The 22006-nt window shown below is 35.6% G+C and overlaps 4 protein-coding genes across 10 annotated transcripts in view; 2 read left to right on the top strand and 2 right to left on the bottom strand.

Moving 5' to 3' along the window:
• Positions 1-1338: 1338 nt before the first annotated feature.
• Positions 1339-2711, bottom strand: LOC131936313 (uncharacterized). The gene is made up of 3 exons (XM_059293239.1): positions 2645-2711; positions 2147-2291; positions 1339-1558 (listed from the first exon to the last, which is right to left on the bottom strand). Exons 1-3 carry the CDS (start codon positions 2688-2690, stop codon positions 1390-1392), a joined length of 360 nt encoding a protein of 119 aa, XP_059149222.1. The 5' UTR covers positions 2691-2711; the 3' UTR covers positions 1339-1389.
• Positions 2712-5821: 3110 nt separating this feature from the next.
• LOC131936353 (uncharacterized) lies at positions 5822-11113 on the top strand. Its single transcript, XM_059293290.1, has 6 exons — positions 5822-5915; positions 6503-6629; positions 7383-7510; positions 8159-8318; positions 9553-9698; positions 10948-11113. Exons 1-4 carry the CDS (start codon positions 5870-5872, stop codon positions 8242-8244), a joined length of 387 nt encoding a protein of 128 aa, XP_059149273.1. The 5' UTR covers positions 5822-5869; the 3' UTR covers positions 8245-8318; positions 9553-9698; positions 10948-11113.
• A 1398-nt stretch (positions 11114-12511) lies between these two features.
• LOC131936334 (protein CutA homolog) lies at positions 12512-17443 on the top strand. Of its 4 annotated transcripts, none has more exons than XM_059293267.1 (7): positions 12512-12611; positions 14067-14221; positions 15079-15138; positions 15389-15434; positions 15747-15796; positions 16149-16191; positions 16814-17443. In XM_059293267.1, the coding sequence occupies exons 2-7, from the start codon at positions 14088-14090 to the stop codon at positions 16889-16891; spliced, it is 411 nt and encodes a 136-aa protein (XP_059149250.1). In that variant the 5' UTR covers positions 12512-12611; positions 14067-14087; the 3' UTR covers positions 16892-17443. The 4 variants fall into 4 exon arrangements, with proteins under 4 accessions (XP_059149250.1, XP_059149252.1, XP_059149249.1 ...); XM_059293269.1 differs by having other exon boundaries at positions 12545-12564; XM_059293266.1 differs by lacking the exon at positions 12512-12611 and adding an exon at positions 12644-12788.
• A 929-nt stretch (positions 17444-18372) lies between these two features.
• Positions 18373-22006, bottom strand: part of LOC131936330 (glutamine synthetase) — a 50900-nt gene continuing 47266 nt past the window's right edge. For all 4 annotated transcript variants that reach the window (XM_059293262.1, XM_059293260.1, XM_059293261.1 and 1 more), the window contains 4 exons: positions 21648-21778; positions 21330-21529; positions 20599-20763; positions 18373-20147 (listed from right to left, as the gene is read on the bottom strand). In XM_059293262.1, coding sequence (XP_059149245.1) covers positions 19925-20147; positions 20599-20763; positions 21330-21529; positions 21648-21778 — 719 coding nt within the window. In that variant the 3' untranslated portion in view covers positions 18373-19924. The remainder of the gene's footprint in view (positions 20148-20598; positions 20764-21329; positions 21530-21647; positions 21779-22006) is intronic.

Genomic DNA, 22006 nt, shown 5'->3' with positions numbered 1-22006 from the left:
AGGATTTTTTTTCTAAACTTCACTTTTTAAAAATAACATGTACTGGTCATTTCATTAAAATTTCAACATACAGAAAAAACTAATTTTTTCAGACTCATTGTTGTTTACACTATTGCAATACTTTGTTTAAACTTCGTTTACGCGAGAGTAAAAAGGCAAATACGTTTACTCTGTCTTATCCGGAAATTGTCGCATTGACCACATGGACAAATATATATATATATATATATATATATATATATATATATATATATATATATATATATATATATATATATATATATATAAGGTTGGCGCTCAATTATAAATGGGGCCAGTGTCGATTGGGTCATTAACGTCTCTGTCTTCACATGATTATCCCTAAATTATAACTCGTGACAGAGTAAACGGACGGAGGAGTTATCCCACTTAGATCTATTTAATTACAATATTGGTGGGATGTTTAATTACCCTTAAGGCCTGATTGAAGGGAAGCTTTAAAGCAGCCACAAATTACAAGCATTTAAGGTTCTTGTGTAGTAATTGATCACGTGATTGTGTAGGTCAAAGGTTAAATCCACTGGTTGATGTCAGGTGGGACGAAGATTTAATTAGACATTGAAAGGGTTGGATAGAATAGTGTACAGTGGTGTTGGTTGGTTGGGCTGTTATAGGGTTGACACGTTGATACGCTTGACCAATCATAGTATAGTACAGTAAATCAAAATAATTCACGATAGGTTGACAACCCTAGTTACGCAACTGATGGTCTAGGTACCAGTCAAACTCAGACTCATGGTTGTAGTGCGATGTTGTAGCTATATTGTCAACAACTTGTCTTTTGATTTCAAACCTGTCTATGGGAAAGTGAGGTAGTTCACATCTTTCTGTTACCTCGGCGTATAAAGGGATACTTGGTCAGCACTATGCTCATCCGCCTTTACTTTCCCTAACACAACTTAGGTACCCATAAGAGCTGGGTGGACTCACGGACGTTCTACTGACTTAAACCTGGATTAGACTTTCTGGTTAGCAGTCTAGTGCTCCACCGCTAGGCCACGCCTCCCGTGGTGTTTAATGTATTTTAAAATCTGGATTAATAAAGGAGGCGCCAGAGCTGGCAATGTGTCTCTATTCAGGTCATAATTACACCTCCATCTACACCTACATTTACACCTACACCTACACATACACCTACACATACACCACCTACTCCTACACCTTTATTTTGAATAAATAAAAAAGAATGAAGTAACTATTACGAGGTTGTTGTATGGAAAATTTGAAACAAAAAAAAATAATAATAATAACAAAATAATTTAGAACAAAATGTTTGATCTATTTTCGTATTACATTTGTTAGTACATACAAATATAATCTGTTTTGAAAAGGTACATTAAACAAACATGTTTAACTGAGCTTTTCTGTCAACAAGTTCTCCGTCAGGTTGCCGCAATTGCTGGATTCAAAACGCATTGGAAGTAGCACGCTGAACATCTTGTGTCGTAAAACTCCAATTTTCTGCCCGCAATGGTCTGTGTAGCTTTTCAAGTAACAAGCGGAATACTGTTCAACCACTCTAAACATAGATAAGAACAATAATAAAATAAACATGAAAAAACTTTATAGCAACAAGCTAATAGCCTTCACTAGATCGACCGCCCCACAGCTCACAAGACTGGTCTCCATTTCTGGTATTGAATATAGTAATCTATTGAACGATTTAATTTTGTTCTCCCCTTTGTTTCAAAGCCGTTTAATTATTTTTAATGACTAATTGAGCACCTAATTAAATTAAAAAAATAGATAGACTTTTATTGTCATCAAAGTGAAACGTATATGGAAAGTTTGAACGAATTCGCTGCATTAGAAGTGGGTCAAAATTAAGTTACAAGATTTGCCACAAACCCACAAACTACAAACAAACAAACAAACACACAAACAGACGTTGCGAACTAAATAAAAGCTTGTAATTATAAAAGCTGGTAAAAGGCAATTAATCCATTGAAAAATTTCTTGTTTTAAATATAACATTTAAAAAAAAAACCCAATAAACTTGATTGTAATATACACAATATTACCGTATTCAATAACAAAAACTACAATTTTATTATTATTAAATTATGTTTGCGGTTATTAATTATGGTAATAAATAAAAACTAATTACTTGCAATCAACGCCAGTAGAACCACTTGTGATAGCACTATCACGCTGGGCGTTGAGAATGTACTCACAAATGATAACAGCTTGATACACCTGATCCCTTATAGTCTGGTCTGTAAAACATTCGGAAAGAACTACAGCAAGAAAATCTGAAAGAGAAAACGCAATAATTTTACGATAAAATATAACGTCCCTCGTCTTGTTTAAGACACATGGGGCAGATAAAGTAGAGCGCCTACATTTATTATAAACATTTCTCTGGGCTAATACAAATGAGGAAAAAAAACAAGATGCTGCAGGCCCATCTTGAGAGTCTATGCAAATTCTTGTTGACCTTGGATGATGACCTTGGATGATGTAAACAAAGATGATCTAAAACTTCAATGGTGTCTTATTATCACAACACAAACAATCAGCTCGATTTGACATATAATAGTTGCTTAGGCTTTAATTCTTATTACAAGAGCGGTTTAGAAGCTATTTATAGAGTCGAATAGTTTACCATCTTTCTCCATTGTGAAACATAGGTGCTCTGTGACAAGAACCATTTCTTTTACAATATTCACAATTGTTTTGTTTTTGCATTCATCTTTTTCTAATGCTGCAAAACAGGAGGTGAAGTTGGTTCCTTTTCTGGAATGAGATACATGCAAAGTCAAATTGTTTTATAAATATTTATTTTAAATACTGCACGAAATGAAGTTCTATAATTAGAAAATTAACTTAAAATTAATTCCAAGCTTAACACTTTGTTTAGACGTTGACTACATTCATGGAGTAATGTGGTTGGCTGGTAGAGTACACGACGGTGAACTGAAAGATCAAGGTCTGACACCAGACCCTAATTATTGGTATCTGTCTTGTTTTTATTTTTTTTCTTAAATTTAAAGTATAGACAGGTGGATGTGCTGTAGAATTTCCTTTATTCTGCAGTGTTTCAGAATTCACGAGGTCATTAATTTACAACATGATGATAATGATAATGGTTATACTTAGGATGATGATGGTGGTGATGATGTTAGCGATGATGCTTCTGCTGCTGATTATGATGATAATGGTGATGATGACGTAGACAATGGAAAAATAGGATATGATGACGATGATGGTGATGATGGTGGTGGTGGTGATGATGTTAACGATGATGCTTTTGCTGCTGATTATGATGATAATAGTGATGATGACGTAGATAATGTTAAAAAAATGATGATGATGATAATAATGATAACGATGACGATGACAATGGTAGTGATGCTTAGGAAGAAGATGGTGATCATGGTAGTGGTGATGATGATGATTTTAATGATGCTGATGATGTTGATTATGATGATAATGATGACGACGATGCTGCAAAAAAAGGCTTCATATAAGTTAGCTTGAGAACAAAAAAACTGGTGACTTACTGACAGTACCAAGTGTATGTTGCCTCGTCGGTAACCCTAGTCGGACAACCAGGATAAATTTCAAGACAAGTCCACAAACGATCACACGCTTTGTTTGGGTTGGTGTATTGGCATTCTAGAATTCAAATATAGGGTTCATTTATTTATGACGCCCACTAGGAATAAAGGGGAGGGGTCTTGAAAAGGTCGATTTTACTCTACTGATGGAAGACGTCTGGTTCGAGTCTTATTAACACCCACACGTCTATATATCATAATAATTATGTGTTACAACATACAATATCATCTATGGAAAAACTGTTGGTTAGAATCTAAGCCCGCGACATGTAGGCTGTTGACTCCGATTTCCGCCTACTTTTCTTTTTGGATTTGTTGCCAAGAACAAACTACAAGGCAACAGTTGTTTGATTTTGGAGTTGTCTCTCCTCGATGAAAAACAAACAATTGTCTTAAAAAAACATTTTAACAACTGATTTAGTAAACTACTGACCTGCGACAATGTAACATGCAGTGAGAGCTAAAACGAATTTAAACATTTTGGAATTGTAAAGCAGCGAAATCTGACTATGACTAAGAGTAAATGTCTTGTGATATGAGTTATGCTATCTTGTCCCACTTTTATAAGAAGTCTAAACCATTAGACATGCGCACTAAAGACCGTCACATCACAAAGACGTGAACTTAAGGCATACACAGGGAGAGAGATGGAGAGAAAGACAGGGCAGTATAGTTGGGCAGACACAGAGAGAGGGCTGGAGAGATAGCACAGGGCAGTATAGTTGGGCAGACACAGGGAGGGAGAAAGAGAGAAAACTCAGGACAGTATAGTCGGGCACATGGAGAGAACTGGAGAGAAAGCAGAACATATCAACTTATACAAAAACGGAATTAATGTATTTTTGACCGCACTTTTGCAAATATTTAACAAGAAGTTATAAATTATATAATATATAAATGTAAATATAAAGATATAAAAAGTAAATAATGTCTCCAAAGAGCTCGTGCGCCCCCCACCCCCTTAAAAAACATTTTGGAGAGAAACTCACCAAGTACCACCTAGACCCCCTTAGGTCGACATGTGTACATGATTGCCTGAAGAACTGTAAAATATGTCACTCTGATATTAAAACAACATCGCTTTAAATATATGCAAAGTGTCTCAGCTAAATATCAAAATATTTTTTTAAGTAGATTTTGATGCTGACAAAATATCTTTATAATTTACTTAATTAACCAGTTTGACACACTTGCGACTACTATACTTAAAAATGCATTTTAAAATTTCTACATTAGTTTATTTTTTTTATCCTCCACACTATAACCACTATAATTGTAACTAATGATGGCTCGCCTGCTTCTAACCACTGGAAGATAATGACATAATTACCAGTTAACTATCGTAGATGTGCACGTTTTCAGATTAAGCAGCTGCAACAACAGTCTGTTCTATAGACAATAATATTCCCTTTACAAGAGACGGAAGGTGGTATTTGGAGGGGGGGGGGGATTCGTGGAATAAAGTTGGGGTAACCGGGATGCAATGTGGATGGGTGGTGGGGGGGGGGGGTAGTTGACAAGCATTGATAATGTGCGCGGATATTCGGGATAACTGGTTGCAGAGGAAAAGGGCGGATGAAAGTATTTTATTTTGTGTTGTGTGCTTTTTCTATAGTGAGCTTTAAATAGACTTGTTTTCGCCTCAACTTGTGACTTGTTAGTTATTAGTTTAGTTCCTATGTTCTTTGCTTTGGTATGCCTGGAAAGCTGTTATTGTTTAAGACTAGATCAGTCCAAACCTAAAGGTAAACACACTTGCCAACTAACGGTCCACAGAGCATATGAAATACAGTTGTTACCTTGACCTCGGCATATTTTGGGAATCGTGTGGTCAACATCATGCCCAGTCATTATTTACTTTCCCGTTTAGAGTCATGTACTCACCAGAGCTGGGCGAACCCAGGAGCGTCCTCATCCCTCGAGCACGAACATAGAACTCTCCTATGGGACGGCGAATATGTCCTCTAGCACATCAGCAAGCTGTTCCGAATATCACGTCTATGCACTCTATGCACATATGTCACTTGTTCAATCCTATGGAACCCTCCTAAATAAAAAAAACAAAAAATGCTGGCATTCAATTCGAGAAATTGCACAGATGCACTTTTTAACATGGTCATCTACACAGCAGGTCGCCGTAAATAGCTCTAATTGCTGACATTAGACCAATTAACGTCTGTAGTCGTCCTATATAAGCTGGGCCATCACAATAGAACGGTACCACACGTGTTTAGCCACCTAGCTAGATTTGGTTGCTTCACATTTCCAACATGCTCCGACTGGTCTTGGTTTTATCTCTTTGTCTCGTCATCGTTGGTAAGTAGTTTGTTGTCGTCTGCGAGTAAATTCATACCCCCACCACTATAAATTACCAAAAAAAAAAAAATCAGAAACCAATTAAAGTGACGTCACACTGTTTAAAAGGGTACCTTGCATACCCAATATGTAAGTAAAATGGCCCCCTCCCCCAAAACCCCTAATCGCAATTAACTATGAATCCTAACGTATTTTTTCAAATGTAGTGTATTTCGTTCAGATATAAATGGAAAAGAATGCTACGTCACATTTTATTTAACCTCGCCGTTTGATAGGACGGAGTGGCCTAGCGGTAGATGACTTGACTGCTAACCCAAAAGTCTCGAGTTCGAGACCGGGTTCAAATCACTAGACCGTCCCATTAATTCATACCATGATATTAGCGTTAAATGTCTCTCTCCTCACAGTGTTTCGGACAATTTGTATTTTTTTTAAATCTTAGATATACACTTATCCTCTCGATTAGCCAGGCATCTTCCTTTTAAGTTCTTAAGAAACGTTTGAAATACAACACATGCATTAAATAGATACAGTTAAGTTTTTAAAGATGTCAGTTGTTGACATTTTCAAGCCTGAAACTATTCCAGAATGTATCCAGGTCAAGCGTAGCGAGGGCTGTGAAAGTCTGCAGGCCTGCCTGAGTCCTATCGACGGTGTCACGGTGCCCAATATCGGCAGACTGGGTGAAGATGGGGCGTATCAAGAATTTTGTCAGTAAGTTCTACGTTGTACTATGTTCTGAAAAAAAAATTATCTTTATAAGGACGGAGTTAGTTATTTTTTCTAAGCCGTAGTCTATTTCTTCATATTCTTTAAACTTATTTTAACTATTTAATTTTTGTTTTGAGAATTAAGAAATTCCTTTTTAACAGATATCAAAGTTATTTTTATCGACATTGTAACCCTAAACATATTTCCCAAACCGTCACAATTGAGCCCAAAATATATCTACACCGTAATCCTAAAATGAACACTAATCCTAACATATTAACGGTTACTATTAAAAACAGCAAGCGGGTGGATACATTTTTTTAAGAGAATGTTAAACACATTTTAATAATTAATAATAAAAAGAGTGTAAAGTGTAAAGTAAATAGGATTGGGGCGAGGTGTGATATTCTCACATGGGTTGTAGGTTGAGTGTGATATTCATGTTTGGGATGTTGGCTTAGTGATATTCTTACACGGGGTGTTGGCTCAGTGGGATTTTCTTACATAGAAAGTTGGCTAAGTGTGATATTGTTACATAGGGTGTTGGTTAAGTGTGATATTCGTACATGGGGTGTTATTTAAGTGTGATATTCTCACACGGAATGTTGGCTAAGTGTGATATTCGTACATGGCGTGTTGGCTAAGTATGATAATCGTACTTGGGATGTTGTTTGAGTGTGAAGTTCTCACATGGGGTGTTGGATTAGTATAATATTCTTAAACAGGGTATTAGATGAGTTACATTGTTTCCACCAGGAAAGCCTCTACCTTCAGCGTGTGTTACCAAGACGAAAATGCCGGATGTGATCGTCAAAGTGTGAGGGACTCCATCAAGAGCATGGTGGACGTGGCAGAGTTTCTCTGTACAGAAGAAGCCAGAAGTGGTAAAACAACATATTAGTTACCTCGATAGCATTTTAACTAAAATCTACCTTTATTTTTTTATTTCACGTAGGGCCTGCTTCATCCATGTCAAACAAAATTCATTTTCGAAATAACCTTTCGTATATTCCCGACTTATGTCATTCATGAAAGACGCCAAGCAGCGGAGTCTAAACACTCTCGTACCTTCACAAAAAGCCAAATTTTCTAATTCCTCCCCCCACTCGCTTCTTCACTAGGAATTCGTCAAATTTCAGAGCCCTCCCCTTGTTATTGGATGGACAAAGCCTACGGAAATAAGCCCCCCCCCTCCCCCCCCCCCCCCAAAAAAAATAAGCAGGCTGAATTCGGAGTCAACGGCCTATTTGGCAAATAATACTTAACTGTGTTCAGGAAATCCCGTACAAAATTACAGTTAAGAACGAAGAAGAAGAAGAGACGTAAAAAATCCCCATTGGTGGGCGACATCATTTATGAACCCCCCCCCCCCCACACACACACACACCCCACCCCACATGTATTTAATTCGTGTCTTACTCTGTTTTAATCAAATTAGTGTGTCATAATTATATTGTGTTGCTGTTCGTTAGAAAACTAAATGATCTTTTTCAACATCCTTCATCCCGCCCTTCTCCCTCACCCCTACCCAGAAATTCTAGCCGTGTCTAGCTCTGATTGTGCCAGCAACGAGCTGAAAGTTCTCCAGCTACAGCTGAACTTAGAAGGATGTGAATAAACATTCGAGAACGAGGTCCAGCTAGCCTTTATTCGCGCCATGATGTCTGGTCAAGAGATGACCGACTTTTGCCAGTAAGTTTGAGCTTGTGTTAATTTTTATCTAATTAGTAATCCTCGGTCATGGTCGGAAGCTATTGTTGTACTAAATATTTATTAATATGAGAGATATACAATAAACTGCAAACATTTAAACTAAGAAAAAAAAGGATTATAAGTTTACAGGTTTTGTTAATAAGTTTCTTCCATATATTTTATTTCTGTTATTTATTTTGTATAAAAATCCAGTTTATTTTGTTTGTATTTTATTATCAATTTATTTAAAGTTGGAAAAATAGTCGGAGTTTTTAAAACTTATTTTTCCCCTTAAAAATCCCTTTAAACAAGTTAATTAAAAAAGTCTAGTGACATTTATGCGCAATTTCCTTATGTTATCTAAAAATAGCTCTGACGTATACTGCTGGGGTGCGTTCAAGCTAGAAGAACGTTCGGTTTGTAGGTGTTTATGTAATTTTAAAATTTGTGACCGAACGAGAGGATATTTTTGAAAACTTTCTTCGGCAATATTGTTCTAAATTATGGCAGGAATCGATTGGTACATGTTTCAAGTCGCTAAGTGGTCTGGTTGCCGAGATATGGGCCAAAATCTGCATTTTTTCGAGGTTTTTTGGCTTTTCCGGGAAATACATGAAAGAAACCCGGACTTTTTATGGCCTATGCTCATTCTCGTAACTTGCTTAACATAATTGCTTTTGGAACTAGTCGTCGATATTGCTTCGTTGAGGAGGAGATACGACTTAAAGCCCGGACACACATTCATCCATACATTCATTCATTCATCCATCCATTCCCAGAAATGACGAGTTAATAAACGCAATTCTCCAGAATGGAAATTGCGCTAAAAAATTACTCAATTTGAATATCACACTCCTTGGCAGAGGCGTAGCGATGGGGGAAGGGGGGGGGGCAGGGGGGACACATGTCCCCGGGCGCCGACCTTAGGAGGCGCCAAAATGGGTGGGAAAATGTAATCGAAAGTTTGAAGGGGTTGCAAATCGAAAGTTTGAGGGGGTGCAAATCGAAAGTTTGTCCCCGGGTGCCGGGAAGGGTCGCTACGCCTCTGCTCCTTGGTCTGCACAAACCTCAATTTATGTGTCGGCTGATATTTCTTATTTACATAGAAAAATTATCCACCTGCAGTACTTATTATTTACCCAGAATCGTTGACGAATGATCCTCCTACAACATCTCTTATTTATCCCAGAATTGTTAACGAATGGAGCAACTGTTATATTTCTTATTTACCCAGAATTGTTGACGAATGGAGCAACTGTAACATCAGAAAGGTCAGTGAAAATTGCGACAACCGTGTGGGGACCTTCTACGGTCGAGTGTGGAAACTTTCAATGCATCTCACATTTGAAGGGCTGGGCTGTGGTCAGACAAGGAATGCTCGTAAGTTCGTCACGCTTACATTAAATACATTTGATTCGTGATGTTTCAAATATGTAAGCGGTTCGTGCTGTTTTTGTGTTTGTCTGTGTTTATGTTATTATCGAAAATTCTTATATAAGTTTCGTACAATTAGAAAACGTGATCCTGTGCTCGATATTGTTTTAGTTTAAGACGAAGTTTGAAAATGTGTAGTAAAGAGAAACAAACAACATTGGGGTGGGTTTTTTTTTGTAAGGGGGTGGTAGAAAGAGATAGGCCTCAATCACCCTATCGAGATCCAATCATTAATATACCACAAAAAACATTCTTAAAAATAGAGAACATAGACCATAGGGGTCGTCCATAAATGACGTCACACTCGTAGGGGGAGGGGGGGGGTCCGTAATTTTGTGACGGTGTGTGATGAGGAGGAGAGTGGGGGGGGGGGTTCAGATGGTGCGACGTCACACTTTTGCATTATAAAAAAGCAATGTTAGAAAAAGAATAGATGTTATTTTGCGTTTTAGAAAACTGTTTTAGTAAATTGTAATAACAATTGATTAAAATATTCTATTTTGACAGAGTTCAGACAAGATTTTGGAAAAATATAGCTGTTTTTTTTTTTAAATTCAACTGCAATTTTTGAGAGGGGGGGGGGGGGGTTGTAGGCTGAGGTGTGACGTCATTTTAGGGGGGGGGTCTGGCTCTTTGTGACGACTGTGACGGAGGGGAGGGGGAGGTAAAAATCGTCAAAAAAAAGCGTGACGTCATTTATGGATGACCCCATATGAGTACAAAAAAATTGGTTAACTTTTGTTAAGCATTCATGTTTATAACTACAACTAGATCGTATTTTAGAGCCTAATAATTTGCTAGACATAATGTAACCCCCCCCCCCTCCCCAAATTAAAAAAAATACACACCGTGAATTGGGAGGGAGGGGGGACTATGTGTATGGGTAGTATATATGGCAAAAACAATATCTAGTTTATCCACTGATCATAAAGTACACGTTAGTTAACGTTAGAAAGTTAGGTTACATGTTAAAGTGAATAATAATATGTACCGTTTGGCTAAATGGAAAAACATATATATATATATATATATATATATATATATATATATATATATATATATATATATATATATATAAATATCTTAACTTACATACTATTTAGTAATAAAACAATTACAAAGCATGCTTTGTTGTTGATTTAAATTTTAGAAAAAAAAAACATAAACAAAAATTAATTAGACTGCCTTTTTTCAGGTCGCAACATAGAGTCCTTGGCTCCTCTACTCTCTAAGACAGCCAAACTTAGGCGCTGAACATCAAACCTAAAACCTTCCACAATTCTAGAAGTTTAATGCCCTGTGGATCTGTTGGAAAAGATTAGCGAGTTCATTTCTTTTTATTGAAGGAATAAAGATGAAGTAAAAGATCTAACAGACTATCGTTTTTATTTTAAATACAATTTTAATCTACAAATCCATTAGTTTCTTTAAAAGAATGGAAGGTAATATAGTAAATATCATCGTACCATACTCAACCATGTAGGCTGAGGTAAAATTATTCAAGCAAAAGTACTACTATCTCAGATTAACTTTAGGTTCAGCCAATGTGAGAGCTCACTCGCATCTTGACCACACCCCTCCAACAGAAACAGTGAGACGCCTTTATTTTTGGACAATCCCTAATTGTGTTGAAAACCTACGTTCACATCATTTAGTCTGGCACGAAACTGCGTAGGGCCTACTTGGTAATAAATACATTTTGACTAGGTTCGTTTTTAAGTTAAATGTAACGAACTGTTGGCTATCATTCTCGGAAGAATAAAGCGTGAGTGATCTCCCCTAAACTTTCCGAATATTATTATAACACTACCGGGGATGGCAACTCGGGATATAGACATGATTTTTAATCTATTTTTAATTACTTAAACTTTTTTTTAAAATAGAATAGAATCTCGTAGAACGAAGAACTTCGTATGAAGTGAACGGCAAAAATATGTGTATAATAGTGCGGAATATTAGTACTTTACAAATACATAATTATTTTTTAGAAATCGAAAAAAAAACGTGAATTACTACTTGTTATCAACGGAAATCACTCAAAATTTGACAGAAGGCAGAAAATTAGATCTTTTACTTACATGTGAAATTTCGTATATCTATCAGAAACAGTACTCAAGTAACAGGCTTTTGAAAAAAAAAACCTAAGAAAAATAAGTTCCACTTCCGATCTCCGGAAATCGCTTAAAAGTTGACACATTTGATATAATGCTTATGAAATTTCATCAACTTAGCTGTAACTGTACTTAAGTGATCGTGTTCACAGACATACATACATACATACACACACACACACATACGGACAAAATTGCAAAACACTGTATTTCCGACTCAGGGAGGTGTAAAACGTGGCACGATTACAATACTTTCTCTATACTTCGTATACGAGAAAGTAAAAACAACATAAATAGGCCTACCATTGAACAGCCGGGTTTTTAACGGAATCATTTAAGTCTCTTAATCAGTGTGTGCATTTAATATAGTGTTTTGTTTGACTAAAAATGTATCTAATTTGGTTTTAATTTTTCTAATAGGTATTGGTAGCCTATGTTATTTTAAATGTGTCGGATTTTTAGCTATATTTAGCTATTTCTTTACTTTGTCACTAATATTAGTAATATCGTTCAACATATAGTAAAGCACATTGCGTTTTAACCAATAAATATTTTATAAATTATTTTCTTAAGCAAGTGTAACATAACATTACCGGTAGCTAGTATATTATAGACTAGATTTGTCTAGGCTCTGGGAGCCTAGCCCTCCCTTCGTAGTTGACTTTTCCTCCCGAAATTTGATCAGCCAATAGATTCATTTAGTGAGTAGTTTCCCTTCGCACTCAAATGAGTGGAAAGAACGATACATGTAAAACTAAATGCGATAGTTTAAACTTTAAACTAAACAGTTAACTGTTCTAGAAGATCTAATCTAGATCTAGATCTAGATCTAGATCAAAATCGTTTACCATTTTTTGTACTAACTCTTTTAGGTTTTATGTATAAACGACCTATCCTGATTGCTTCTTTTTTTGTTTTTTTGCTGGTTAGTTAATTAAATAAAATACTTTTTGTAGGCCTAGTGCTAGTACTAGTACTAGATCTAGTAACTAGATTAAGATTTAGTTTAGATCTAATCTAGTAGTTAGTAGATCTATAACTAGAATCTATAACTAAAACAATACATTACTGTAGCAACCATCATCATCAGTGGCGTACCTAGGATTTTTGGGCCCCTATGCAAAAAGTGTTAGTGGGCCCCTCAGAGGCGTAGCGACCCTTCCCGGCGACCGGGGACAAACTTTCGATTTGCACCCCCTCCCCCCCTCAGACTTTCAATTTGCACCCCCCCCCCCTCAGACTTTCGATTTGCACCCCCACCCCCTCAAACTTTCAAAAAAGTGCCCCTATTTGCCTTGGGCCCCTATGCCTTGCTTACGGTAGCTGAGCCACTGATCATCATTCCCACAAGTAAGCTGACAGACAGTGGAGGAAAACACATTCCTCAATGTCTTTTTTTTTTTTACAATGCCAGCATGTAATGGTTTAAAATCTTACAGTACAGCTCAAGAGTCAAATTACTGGACCGAAACAGTACTGCTGTGTCCTGATAACAAATTTGTGCCCATGCTCTTGGGAAAGTAGTACTGCATCTGTTAGGTCCTAAATTGTCAATTGTAGTCTTTAGTCTCACATCTTTGACCAAATCTTTATCTTTTCATTATAAGCAGAGGCGTAGCGATGGGGGGGGGGGGGGGGGGGGGGCAAGGGGGGACATGTGTCCCAGGGTGCCGACCTTAGGGGGCGCCAAAATGGGTTGTAAAAACAAATTAAATGTCATTTTAGCTGCACTTTTGCAGTTTGGGGGGTTGCAAATCGAAAGTTTGAGGGGGGGGGGTGCAAATTGAAAGTTTGAGGGGGGGGGGGGGGGGAAGAGGGTACAAATTGAAAATTTGCTCCCTAGGTGGGCGCCAAATTGAAAGTTTGTCCCCGGGCGCCGGGAAGGGTTGCTACGCCTCTGATTATAAGTATAAGCAAGAAAAACACATTTATTTTAAAACATTACAGATTTTGTCAATATGTTCTTTTTCAAATATTTAGCTATGTTAAATGTTCAGCTGTTTCAATAAACATGTGACAATTTCTGGCAAGTTTTTGCCAGTATCTCACTCATAACATTGACTATAACCTACCCGAACCTGCAGAAACTTAACCCTAATTCTGACCTCATCTCTGACCATATCCTTATTCTAAACTTGCCTCAGAAGGTTACAGCAGCAACAACTCTATATAACATTATGTTATTCTACCACATTATTTTCAGGTAATCAGCACTGACCTTTATATGCCTGTGCTGTTTGCTTTCCTGCGAAGAATCGTAGCAATGGCTGAAGGACAAGTACGTCCTTATACATCAGGCGCAGCATCCATGGCTTTTGTTTCTGTTCCAAATATTGAAGTGGCCAAAAAACTTGCAAGGTACTTTTAGCATTGCTTTCAGAATGGCTGAAATAGTGTTGCATACTCTATTTTTCTTCAGTAATAATATAAAAATTATCTTTTTGAACTTGTATACATGTATTATATTTATATTATATACATGTATTAGAAGATAATGTTGGTTTTCAAAAATTTATTGAATATATTTCTGGAGCATTTTAATTACTAATATGGTATTCATAGCTGAAGAAAATGTTTTTTTTAAAAATATTTTTAGAACATTTTAATTTACAAGCTTGTCATTGTAAAAAAGGTTTTTTATGTTTTATTTTCAGTTTAATCAAAATACATTATGCACAGAGTTATTTGTGTGTCTTAATATTTACTTAAATCACTGGTTTCCAAACTTAGTGGGGAAGCAAAGGACTAAAACTAGGGAAGGTGCAGACAGTTTAACAGAAATTTACAACATAAAATAAATGAATACAAGTCAACACTATGTAGCAGTAATATTCAGCAATCAATATGGGACAGCATGGCGTAAGCAGTATAGCGCTAGGCTGATAACCCAGTTTTATCAAGCTCTGATGGGGGAAAATGAAGGCGGCTGGGTAAAGTGCTGACCACCACACCTTCCCTTCATATGCTGAGGTCAAAAACAAATGAACTATACTTCATCTGCCTGCCCGATAGATTGATAGGTCTAAAGAGAATTCTTTTTTTAAAATATTATGATATATCAGGGGGTAGGGGTTAGGGAGATGCCAGGATTTGTGAGTTACAAAGAGCGCCACAAATATTTGGAAACAGCTATTGTGAATATCACATGCCCACAGTTAAAGAAATATGGTTCCCTTGTGGAGAGAGACACTCATGATTTTTTTTATCTTCCCCAGTGACATTGTTAAAAACAAGCTGGCTGCCTGTGTGAATATAATTCCACAGGTCACCTCGGTGTAAGTGCATTGATTTATGGCTGTAATTGTTTTGTTAAATCCTAAAAATACGACAATGTACATTTGTAAATGGGATCATTGCTAAGCAATAGTTTATAAACTTTGTTTGTGGTTCAGAAGTTAGTTTTTCTTCCTTTTTGAAAACTATTTTAACTATTTTTTCTAACCTATTATTATTTTATAAAATTTATGAACCTGTTTTGACACACTTTTTCAATAAACTTAGTTACACCAGATTTGTTTGTTCTAGGTATGAATGGGAAGGAAAGATAAATGAAGACTCTGAATTACTTTTGGTAATTTTATGTTTTGATTTTACATTAAATGAAGCTGCATGCCTTATACACTGATTTTAGTCACAGTAAAATATTAATCGGTCTATTTATATTGAAAAATAAAACCTAAATTTTGTTTACAAGTAGGACAGTTAAACAGATGTCTTTAAATAACCATTTATTAAATTTTTTTGTTAACTTGTTCACTTTGCTGATAGTTTAATTGTTGTGTGATTTTTTTCTCAAAAGTATTAACAGTAATTAGTTTGAGAAAAGAAAGAAAGAGTGATAATTTATTGCTTAAAATTAATATTCTTTAAATAACAATTTCAGATGATTAAAACAATGACTTCAAAGGTTGAAGAGCTCTCAGAGTTTGTCAGGTATGTTATTGACATTTCTTGACTAATTATATTTTGTGGATTTCTACAAGTATTTTAACATACAACTTTTTTTTTTCTTATCTGTTTAGAATAGCTTTGCTTATAACTTGTAGTAGCTTTATTAAAGTAGAAAGTGAAACAGTTGTCATGGTGATAGATTTATCATTATTTTACAATGTGGAAATTTGCTTGTATTTATGCAGAGTAAACTAGGATAAATTTAAAAAGTTATGGTCGCATGTCAACAATTTTAGTTAGATTTTACATGTTTAATGATTTTTGTATCTGCATTTCTGTTTGAGTGTTTATGTTTTCTTTCTTGGAAATTATCATTGTAACTTTTTCATTGTAGGAAAAATCATCCTTATGAAGTGGCTGAAGTAATCAGTGCTCAGGTGAAATTTTAATTACATCAAATTTTTCCAACAAAAATTTATTTATCTGATACACCATCATGAGTACCAGATATTTTAATTATGGCCCTTTTTTATATAACTTAAAGGAATTTTAACATATTTTTAATGATGAAAAGATTTTTAAAAATATCAGATAGTCTTTAAGTAACAAGTTCCACTGTACACTATCTAAAATGTAACTCTGAAATTTCAGTCAGTTTTTGGCTTCTAAAGGCCTAACATTTAAGGTTACTATAAAGAAAAAGCTAAGTAACATCTAATGTGATCTAGTAATTAGATAGTTAGTAATAATAGAAAGCATGAAATCGATTATTTGGAACATGTGCTCTTATTTAACTGTGGGTGAAAAACATTTGCATGACATTATGAGGTTCAATTGTTTTATGTTGTGGGCTGCGTTACATACATTCTTTTCATGACTGCATATTTTTTTTTTATACCCTTAATTCTCCTATAGTTTCTTAAAATACTTTTTAGATAAAAATAGAACCATAAATAATAATTATTTATTTTCAGATAAAGTTGTTAATGAATTAACATGTAAAACAGAAGCAGTTCAAATAAAATTCATTAACTATTAAATATTCTTCTATCTGGACAGATTGACAAAGGGAATCCACCATACCTAGACTGGATCTCCAAAACAGTGCTTGGTGAAACAGTATCAGAAAAAGATTGATTTTTCTCTACTGGCCTGGTCTTAAGTTGTTGATGTGGACTTCCAATGTTTTCTAAATGGACTTACAATGGTTTTTCCTGAATCGTCCCTAACAAACAGACTTAACATGTTTCCCTAAAATGTGTATCTGTGATTGCCTTAATAAGCCATATTGACCTTGCAATGATTGCATGAATTCTCCCTTCATTTTAAAATGGCTCGACTCATGAGGTAAACCTTTATATTGTATTAAAACGAAAAGGTAGGTAGGTGTACCATTAGCAATTTAATCACATAATGACTGTGGCACTTGATGTTTCAGACCAATGTCTTCTTCAGCACATGACGTTGGTTATAGGACAGGCATAAAATAATGCAAAGGGGCCTTTTCACACATTTTTCTGTTGTTATTTTTGACAGTGTTAGTTCTTTAAGCACCAATTGTGCGCTATAAAAAGCTTGGGTTGAAACATTGGTTTTACTAGTTGCTAAATAAGCCCATAATTTGATGTATTTTCATGTTAAATTGTATGAAATGGGTTTTCTTGCTTAATACATTTTATGATCAAAGAATTAACTCTTTGTTAAAAGTTTTATAGTTTATCAAGTCACAGTGTCTGTGAATGGATGTGTTAATCACTAATGGTCAAATCTAGTAATTAAATTTTAAATTAGGGGTCGGCATGGTCGAGTCAGTAAAGCTCATGGTTGCTAAACTGAAAAGTCTTGAGTTCGAACCCTCGGGCAGATAAGGCTCATTAGCTGGGGACAGCCACTCTTCTAGGAGAGACAACTCCAAAATCAAACAACTGCTGCCTTGTAGTTTGTTCTTGGTTGAACAAAGGCTATGGAAGCAAAACCAAACAGAAAAGCAGGCTGAAATTGGATTCAATGGCCTCTGTGGTGCGCATAACCAGTTGAATTGTAACCTTAAAATTAAGAACCAAGAGGAAGAAGAAGAATTTAAATCTTAAATCTAACTGCGATTTCTGGGGATTTTATACACATGTCTCATGGATGACAACAAAATAATCTAAACTCACCGTCAGATTCAATAGCAACATTAAAAATTAATTTTAGATTTTTAAATACAATAACAAAATGGGAAATAACTTAAGTTTACTGTTTAAAAAATATTTTAATTATTTGTTATAATGTTAAGAAATTTGAAATGTGAGCCAGTATTCTAAAACATCCTCCAGTATTCTACAACATCCTCCAGTATGCTGTACAAGGTAAGGTAACTGCTAAATGTTTCTTGCTAAAGATGTGAGAGCAACGGCGTTATTGACAGCACTACCATCTGTAGATGATGTACCTCAAGTAGTAAAAGTCCAAATTTTTCTTGATACTTACATCATTTTTGCTATGCTTTAATGTAATATGTCGAATATGAATTTCTGCTTTGCGTGATTGTAAAAAAAGGGATAAGTCATTTTGTCAGCATTGGAAAAAAGGATCTGCTATTTATGAATGAAGCAAAAAAACAGTAAAATGTCCTAATATAAAAAGCTTTTATTCAATTCAGCAGAATAGGAAATGATTAAATAAAAAGTAAAATCTACGTCCACACTGTACGAGATATCCTTTCTATGCACGTGTTAAAAAATGTGTAAAACAACATACATGTACAACAGAATCTTTACGGAGTCGTTACATTCATACATAGTGCAGCCACACACTACTCCAGAAGTGTATTTACAAAATATCTTTCTAGTGGAACCATTTTTTTCATTTAATTAAACACAACATCTGAATAGAATAAAATTATTTCATGCTATAAAAAAAGTAAAAATCTCTTTCATTAAAGACTCAATTTTTTTTACCTTACCAAATAAGACCTTTTTCATTATATTCAACATAAAGTAGATTATAAAAAAAACATTAGCCTTTCTACTAAAACTTTATTATATTAAACACAATATGCTACTTCAGTACAAAAACTTTTCTCACCTAATTCTATTTTATTCTTCACTAGTGGAGTAAAATAAAGCATTCACTACAGTAAGATATTATTGTACAACATGTACATAAAAATCAGAATACAACATTCAAAATTTCTTTCCAAATGTATAAACTGAATTAACAATGTATGCATATATAGTTATAGCTGGTGATGCATTTTCTCCTGTTACAGAAGAATTTGTGTTCAAATGCCTAGTAAAATTAGTCAATAAATCTTTGACCAGTATTCTCTTTAATCTAACTCTTAGCTTTCAGACTGAAAGATTTGATTTTTGCTTGCTATTGTATTTGTTACAATGTTAGTAACTGTTGTTATATCCGTTAAGTCAGGAGCAATCACCATTCATAAGATAAAAGGATATTTGTGAAATTTTCCACGGAATTGAATCAAGCGCTTTATTAATTAATGTCCTATCCAGCAAAGATACATCTGTTAAAACTCATCAACAGTCATACCGGAAAAGCCTTTGGTGCAGTTGAAAAAAAAATAACAATTCTACTAACCAATCAACACACGTATAACAGAGCAACATGATAAAAATGTAATGTCATCTATCAAATATACATCCTCGCAAAAATTAACTTCCGTATAAATTACTGATGTTCTACATTTGGTTTCAAGTGATCCATTTAAAATAGATACTAGGGACTACACACAGACATTAAACAGTTGATTAGTACAAGTAGACCATTGTAAAACAAATTATTTTCTTCACAACATTAAATAACGGAGGTAAATTAGTTTGGCTGTTGTTGTTTTTTTTTTTGTGCAACAAATTCATCTCTTGTATCTGGTCTTACAAATTTGGAAAATGGCAAGGAAAAACTCAAAAGTTATCAAAAACAACACTCAAATTGTTATGTTTGTTTGTAAGGGGAATTATTTTTTTTATTTTTGTATATCCTGACAGAAAAGAGATTCAAATTTGAGGCAGTTACGACTGGAAAAGGATACACAATGTTTCATGAATATCACCAAAAAAAAAGCTGGCTTAAAAAAAATATTTCAACTACATAGGGTCAGCTTGGTCAGGTCAGTGTGTTAGTGATCGGAAAACGTTCCTCCATTTCATTGTACATCTCCAGTTATCATATCACCACGCTGTTGTCATCATCTTCCTCTAACTGAACTCTGGATAAATCCACGGAGAGTTTTATCACTTTTGGTTCCGCGTATGGGTTTCTCAAACTTTCATGTCCTAAAACAACAACACGAACTAGAGCATCGGTCACAAGGTAGGGGTCAAAGTTCGATGCGGGTCGCCTGTCCTCAAGGAATCCTTTCTTATCAATGGCGACTTGCCGGGGTATTCTATGGATACATTTCAAAACAACATTTGAGATATTTGATCATTAATAAAGTTTGGTACTAAAATAATGTCAACATAACAATATCATAAAATTTGTCCTGTATTCCCCACTTAAAATATCTTCCACTTACCGTATTGTGGCATCCCCCACCTAAAATTTCCCTCTGTCCTCTATCCCCACCTAAAATATCTTCCACTCACCGTATTGTGGCATCTCTGTCCTCTATACCCCACCTAAAATTTCCCTCTGTCCTCTATCCCCCAACTAAAATATCTTCCACTCACCGTATTGTGGCATCTCTGTCCTCTATCCCCCACCTAAAATATCCCTCTGTCCTCTATCCCCCAACTAAAATATCTTCCACTCACCGTATTGTGGCATCTCTGTCCTCTATTCCCCACCTAAAATTTCCCTCTGTCCTCTATCCCCCAACTAAAATATCTTCCACTCACCGTATTGTGGCATCTCTGTCCTCTATCCCCCACCTAAACTCGCGAGATGCTGTACAGAAAAATCCCATCAGTCTGGCAACATTATCAGCCCCGCCATGGGCATCACACAGAGGCAAAAAATCCTGGTGAGTCTTGGCAAGAAGGGGCATTGCTGCCTTTATATGTCTGTAAAAAATGATATTTTTTTTTTTTTTTTGCAAAAAATATTTTTAAACAATTTATTAAAAAAACAACAAACACATATTGTTTTTTAATAATTTAAAAAATATATAACACCTAATTGATTCCCCCTTTAGTAGCCTCTAAACAAATATAATAGTATATATGACCTACTACTATTGCCACTTTAGTCTATAAGACCTACTTTTCCCCCTCTAAGAGACATGACCTACTTTGTTCTCTCCAGCCCTAGTAAAATAGTGTTTGTAATCTACTTGATATCCTCCCCCCCCCCCAATCTACTAGCCCCCCCCCCCACCCCGTGCCCTGTATATGTGGCCTAGTAACCACCTCTCCAGGTATGTATAATCTACGTAATTCTTCAAAGTATTATATATAACCTATTTGATTAACCCATCCCTTACAAAATATATAACCTATTTGATTCCTAGCTCCCTAGTAAACATGACCTACTTGATTCCACCTCACTAGTAAACATGACCTACTTGATTCCCCCCTCCCTAGTAAACATGACCTACTTGATTCCCCCCTCCCTAGTACACATGACCTACTTGATTCCCCCCTCCTGTCGCATCTGCTTGGTGCTGAAGTTCACATGGCCCCCACAGGCCCCTGCGCCACCTGGTATAAGCTTTGGATGCAGCGACACGGCAACGCCAAACTCCTCGGACAAACGGTGCAAAATGTACCTGGCCATCCAAAGGTCATCTGCAGCTCTGACCCCTTCAGACGGGCCAACTTGAAACTCCCACTTTAAAAAAAAAAATGTCCATTCTATTTTAATCATGGGAAGTAATCATGTAAATAAAACTATTTAAAAATATATTCACGGTTACGTCCCTTACTACACAAAAAATTTACACCGCTACCTGTCCAGGACAAGCCTCAGCATTGCCGCCAGATATATTGATGCCAGCATAGAGACACGCAAAGAGATGGGCCTCGTACAGGTCTCGTCCGAATGCTTTATGCATGCCCACAGCATCGTGGTGGATGGGTGCTGTGGGGAAAATACAGTTTTCAATTATTTTTTTTCTCTACTAATACATTTTCTTTTATAAATAGCCAACATTGATTCTTGCAAGGAAGCTCAGCTCCAGGTAAAAAAAAAGACATATATATATATATATATATATATATATATATATATATATATATATATATATATATATATATATATATATATATAGGGCCTAAATATTGATATTACAACAGCTTGGCCACATTA

The sequence above is a fragment of the Physella acuta genome, unplaced genomic scaffold, assembly GCF_028476545.2.
Source record: "Physella acuta isolate Inbredline_101_S28 unplaced genomic scaffold, ASM2847654v3 ptg000175l, whole genome shotgun sequence".
NCBI lineage: Eukaryota > Metazoa > Mollusca > Gastropoda > Physidae > Physella > Physella acuta.
Note: the sequence above shows the minus strand (reverse complement) of the source record. Positions and strands in the feature narration are given on the sequence as shown.

Coding starts and splice junctions, on each gene's coding strand:
- LOC131936313 (XM_059293239.1), bottom strand. CDS start 2,690: ATGGTTCTTGTCACAGAGCACCTATGTTTCACAATGGAGAAAGATG. Junction 2,292..2,644: donor TTTCACAATGGAGAAAGATG/GTAAACTATTCG, acceptor TTTCTCTTTCAG/ATTTTCTTGCTGTAGTTCTT. Junction 1,559..2,146: donor TCTACTGGCGTTGATTGCAA/GTAATTAGTTTT, acceptor ATCTATGTTTAG/AGTGGTTGAACAGTATTCCG.
- LOC131936353 (XM_059293290.1), top strand. CDS start 5,870: ATGCTCCGACTGGTCTTGGTTTTATCTCTTTGTCTCGTCATCGTTG. Junction 5,916..6,502: donor TCTTTGTCTCGTCATCGTTG/GTAAGTAGTTTG, acceptor AAACTATTCCAG/AATGTATCCAGGTCAAGCGT. Junction 6,630..7,382: donor GCGTATCAAGAATTTTGTCA/GTAAGTTCTACG, acceptor TGTTTCCACCAG/GAAAGCCTCTACCTTCAGCG.
- LOC131936334 (XM_059293266.1), top strand. CDS start 12,741: ATGTATAAACGACCTATCCTGATTGCTTCTTTTTTTGTTTTTTTGCTG. Junction 15,435..15,746: donor AAGACTCTGAATTACTTTTG/GTAATTTTATGT, acceptor TAACAATTTCAG/ATGATTAAAACAATGACTTC. Junction 15,797..16,148: donor GAGCTCTCAGAGTTTGTCAG/GTATGTTATTGA, acceptor TTTTCATTGTAG/GAAAAATCATCCTTATGAAG.